General features: G+C 44.2%; 1 protein-coding gene across 1 annotated transcript; it reads right to left on the bottom strand.

The window, feature by feature from the left end:
• Positions 1–1,064: 1,064 nt before the first annotated feature.
• Positions 1,065–4,742, bottom strand: LOC104495696 (chromosome unknown open reading frame, human C11orf16; the record flags this gene model as incomplete). The annotated part of the gene is given in 4 exon segments (XM_010138694.1): positions 1,065–1,189; positions 1,191–1,306; positions 3,066–3,742; positions 4,514–4,742. Coding segments are annotated over 4 exon segments (1,147 nt in total), but the record flags the coding sequence as incomplete, so codon positions are not given.
• Positions 4,743–5,107: the final 365 nt, after the last annotated feature.

The raw sequence follows: 5,107 nt of genomic DNA, 5'->3' as shown, positions 1-5,107 counted from the left end.
TGGTGTTTTTCCCCCCCCCCCCAAAGACTAGAGAAGCTTCCAAAGACATCTACATTGAAGTTTCTCCTGGCACCTATTCTGTCACAGCAACCTCAGAGGACATGGTACAACAAACCCACGTGGTGGATGTCAATGCAGGACAAAGCATTGATTTAACTTTTTTTCTATGACATTTGTTGTTACTTGGCAATCACAGCAATAAAATACGAGGCTCTCAATGCATGTAATGAACTATGTATATCTTTTTCTTGTTAGCACTTTAATAGTAACCTCTTTGGGACTCCATTTTTATGGCCTGTATATCTGTTTTCTACTTAACGCAATTATACACAGCCCACTTTGTACCTGATTTTATAAATATTTGTACATTGTATGCCTTAAATCCAATTGTGTGACTGTAATTCCAGGTTCTTATGCTTTAAACAATTACAGATACAATCAGTGGAATAAAATACATAATTTAGTCTTTGTGATGACAGCTTCTTTTATATTATCCTCAGACAGAATGTCCATGTCACATTCATGACCACAGAGAGCGTGAGCTGTGAGGTATGAATACCTCATGGTACATGAGCTTCTGTGGACTGGCACTGACTTTAGAGCAGCTGGCTCACAGCGCATCTCTCCTAGCTGTACTTTTATTCTGATAAAGAAATAAAATGCAAATCAGATTCACTCTCTAGGACTTTCAGCTGTCAGCTTGCATTGTTTCCTCGTGCCTTCTATAAAAAGAAATCACCGTGCTTACTGAATTCCTCTGGCTACTCCAGAGAACTGTAGACAAATTAGAGGTTTATTAGACCCTTGCTGTGTATCTGGTCAGGCTTTTAGTGCTCATACTAGTTTGCCTGCTATATCTCCAGAGTTGTAAAGTCCAAATAACTGGGAATTTAAGATAACATCCTGGAGTAAAGAATGAGGATGCTGAAATTCAATGGGGGTGGAAATAGAGTCTCTCAGTTATTAAGAGTATACAATTATTCATAAAGATATTCTACAGAGTACCTAAATGAGAACTTGACCTCCTTAATAAATGTAACACTGATACAGCATGAGCAGTTTACCTGAAATTTCAGCTGCTGAACTCATCAGTTGCACTTTTATTGAATTCTGGTTGATCATGTCTCTCTCTCTGCTTTGTTGCAAGTGAGCTCTTTGCTGTTTTTTCTGTCTGTCCTCTTCTGACACACTCTGTTTCATCAAGTTTATCGTCTCCTATGCAAGTCACTTTATGTTTATTAGCCAACTCTGTTTTCTTGCTTGCTGTTTTATATCTTTGTTTTCCTGGTGCTGCAAAACCTTCTTCCTGGCAGACAGAAAACAGATCCCTTTGAAGTCTAATCTAAAAAACCACCATTGATGTCTTTGTAACTGCTGCTTTCCTGGCTGTAAGATAGGTACCTCTGCCCCATGGAGCTTTAAGAATGGTGCAATTTCTGCGCTAGTACAAACTGCTGCTGAAACAAATGTTTCAGTAAGACCAAAGGATTTTCAGAAGCTGTTAGGATTTGGCCAAAAACTTTGCTCCTTTAGAAGTTAGGAGGAATTCTGGCAATTACAGTGGGAGGACGTTAGCCCCACAGAGAGCACCTCTGGCTTCGGTGGTTGCAAATTACTTCTGACGCAGTCTGTATAATATGATAAAACTGCTTCAGCTGTCTTAAGGAGTAGCAACGTATCTCTGGGTTTAAAAACACCAGGGGCTATTTTACAGGAATGTCAGTGTACTCTGCACTACCACATCGCGTCCTCTACCGTGATTCATGCTGCCGGTTTGGGGCTGGAATGAAACCACTCTGGTTTCCTTCTAGATGTACCAAAAGGCAAAGCACCAGGAGTTCAGTGCCCAGCTGTGACACTTCCTAACACAGAGCATTTCTGCCTGGAGCTCCACACTGGCCTAAAAAAAATCCTAGGAAATCAGTTACAAAGGTGCAGAACTATGATTAAATAATAAAGTAGGAACCATATAGTTAATAGGCTGGTAGGCATCTGCTTAAAATTAACGCATGTAATTGTGAGGACACAAGATACATTCCAGTCTCTTCTCTGTTCGCCAAGACATCATTAACACGTTAATCTTCTCCTCAGAAACCAACATGCAAGTTTAGCATGTTCAAAGTTCTGCTCTGCAGTCAGCAAACAGCAGCATGAGCATGAAGGTACAGAGGAGCTAATATTTGATTTCTGATTTTTTTATATTATTTATTAATTGTACCCCAGTACCCCTGTGCAGAGCAGTGTTTCTGTTCATCCTGCCGTTCTCTTTCATCTGACCCTTCTTCCTGCCAGCTTTTTTCTTCCTCTTTTCTGAGCTTGCTTTTTTTGACATTCATGTTCTGTTTGGTCTTTTTGGTTTGGTTTTTTTTTCCAAGTTTTTCTAAAGCAGAAGGGGACTATGGCCAACAGAAACCAGGCCTAAAAATCAGGGTGTTGTCCTTGTTCCTAGCCGTGACACAGTTTGCTTTACTCTGTATCCCCTCTGTATCAGGGTAGGGACCTGCTGTGTAAACTGCTTGCTTCTTGGGAGGGAGTAAGAGAAGATACTCAGTACAGACTGTTTACTAAAAAAGCTGCTTTTATCTTTCAGACAGTTAGTGACTATCAGAGTTTGACTGGCGGAGCCCAGCACCTTTCCAAAGTGAATATTTTCTTGTTTTATTGCTGCTGACAGTCACACCTGTCCATTTCCAGGGCCACTCACGTAGGTCCCTACTTCCTTAGGACTTCATTGGGTTGATGTCAGTGGACATTTGGCACATTTCTGAATTGAAATCTGCATTACTGAATGTGCACACAGTTACTAGCATAACCTTTTCCACTTTAGCAAGTATCTTCAGCCCTTCCTTCAGGTTGTGGGATTTTCGTTTTGTTTTAATTAGTGGAGAAGTTTCTTGCCTGTCACAAAACTGGTGGATGTTAGCAAGCAGTTCAGTTAGAAATGATGTATTTTTCTAGCCAACTTCCAGCCCATTAACAAGAACATTTCTTCCATTCTAACTGTTAGGGGTCGAGGGACCGACCATGGGCTGACATAAATACAGTATTAATACAGATTACCTTACCCCCGATGATGGCTTGAAATCTTGGTCTCTTGTGAGTTGCCCTCTGGGAGACTGCTCGATGGTTTCAAACATTGCACTCCATTGCCTGGGCTTCTCAAGACAGCCGAAGCCTCTGTTAACAGCACAGTCCACCACAGTACTCTTACTGCGGAGGGGCTCCAGGTCCAACTCTGAAGCAGAAGAGGGAGAAAATGCTCCCGCAGCTGCTGCTGCTTCTTGTTCTGGGCCTTTCAGTTCTAGAAGACATGGAGAGTGCTTGCTGCTGGACTCTGCCTCTTCAGTTTCACTCTGAAAGACCAGCGACCTGGATGGAAGAGGCCACCAGGCATCAATGCGGGGATGGCAGCAGCAGATGCACCTCACATGTGCTGACAAACAGCATATACCATCACAGTGATAGTGGAAACACGGCCAGCAGGGTGAGCAGAGCAAGCAGTGCTTGGCAAGGCTATGATGTGCAGCACAAACAGGAATTGGGGCTCTTTTACAACTGCAGGGAAAAATACAAGAGTTAGTGTCCGGGCTTCCTCTGGGCTTCACCCTGCTGGTGAAGGGCATGTGGATCATCTCTACAATCCTTTCCCACAGGCCAGGAGGGATCCACAAAGCCACATCTCGCAGGAGTTTCACTTTCTTGTCATTCCAGAACTGGACTGTTATTTCTTCATCTTCTGAGGCTGTTGATAGGAAAGGTAAAAAGCTGTGAGCAGCTGGCCTGCCCGGGCAGCGCGCTTACACAGAGCAGGCTTTGCAGCTTTAGGCACTTCCTACTCCTGTCAAGCGGTAAGATCGACTTACTGTCACCCCTCTAACACCTCACCACGGTGTCATGGAGGGTGGAGTCAGCAGCTAGGGCACTGTCGGTGTGACAACAGGCTGGGCAGCATCTTTCCTCCCAGTTTGTCATCAATGAATAAGAAAATGTTGACTGAGTAACTTTTGCTGTTACTGGCAAAGTTTGCAGTAATGCTTTGAGAATAGTATTTTGGTAAGTCAGCAGAGGTTGACTGTCAGACATGGGAAAAATGAATGAGCCTTTGAGATCTCCTTCATTTGGGTGATAAAATCACCCCCAGATGTACCGTTCAGTACCAATGTGAGCATTCAAGCACAGATGGGTGTTTCCTGAGAGCTGCCTTACTTGTACCCCTCAGGAAAAGGCCACTGTCCTTCACATGGCAGACACAGCCTTGGCCGAGTAGATGGGACATGGCACACCTGCAAACATGGAAGATGACATTGTTATGGGTCACAACTTCCTTCGGGTCAGACCGGTGAGGTTGCGCTGATATCCATCAGTAAGTCTCATCAGCTCCTGCAAGCTTTAAGCAACACTAAACTGTGGTCTGTGCACTGGTGTTTCTCTGGCAGTAGCGCCGCAAGAGTTTATCCTGACAGTCTCACATTCCAAAGCAAGGCGAGGAAGAAGAGAGAAACATCTTTCTTACCTCGCAAGGGGTCCCTTGTCTCGATGCCTGTGAGGACGGTCCCTGGGCCGTACCTGGCCATATCTGGCTCCCAGGGTGCCAGCACTTTGTCACCGGGAAGTAAGGAGTGCTTCATCCCGTTCACGTATTCCAGGATGTCATCCTTTGCTGTTCTTTGAACACGCAATGGAGGCCTTCCATGTGACACAAGTGGTTTGGCAAACTCTACCAAGAACATGTCTCTCTCATTCTGTTACCAAACAAAATAATAACTCCTCTGAAAAACAGTCCATAATGTGTCACATTATGTAACCTTCACCAGGAGGCCATTCTGTGGTTATGTGGCTGGGTCAAACACCAAGCAAGCCTCAACAGTAACTAGTCTGTGGTGTTAGTCTGGCATTAAGGCAGCCAGAAACACCTCATGAGGCTCACCAGAAGGCAGGCTGGGTGAAGTATACTGCCGCTACAACCTGTATTTTCTTTCCCAAGAGAAAATGGTAACAGGTAAGAGTGCCACTGGATTTCACAAACCGCACTGTGCACCAAATAACAAGGGACACTGAAATGGTTCAGTCCCTCAGGACATACAACAGTAACTCTGCTTATGGGGGT

The sequence above is a fragment of the Buceros rhinoceros genome, unplaced genomic scaffold, assembly GCF_000710305.1.
Source record: "Buceros rhinoceros silvestris isolate BGI_N320 unplaced genomic scaffold, ASM71030v1 scaffold41356, whole genome shotgun sequence".
Lineage (NCBI taxonomy): Eukaryota > Metazoa > Chordata > Aves > Bucerotiformes > Bucerotidae > Buceros > Buceros rhinoceros.
Note: the sequence above shows the minus strand (reverse complement) of the source record. Positions and strands in the feature narration are given on the sequence as shown.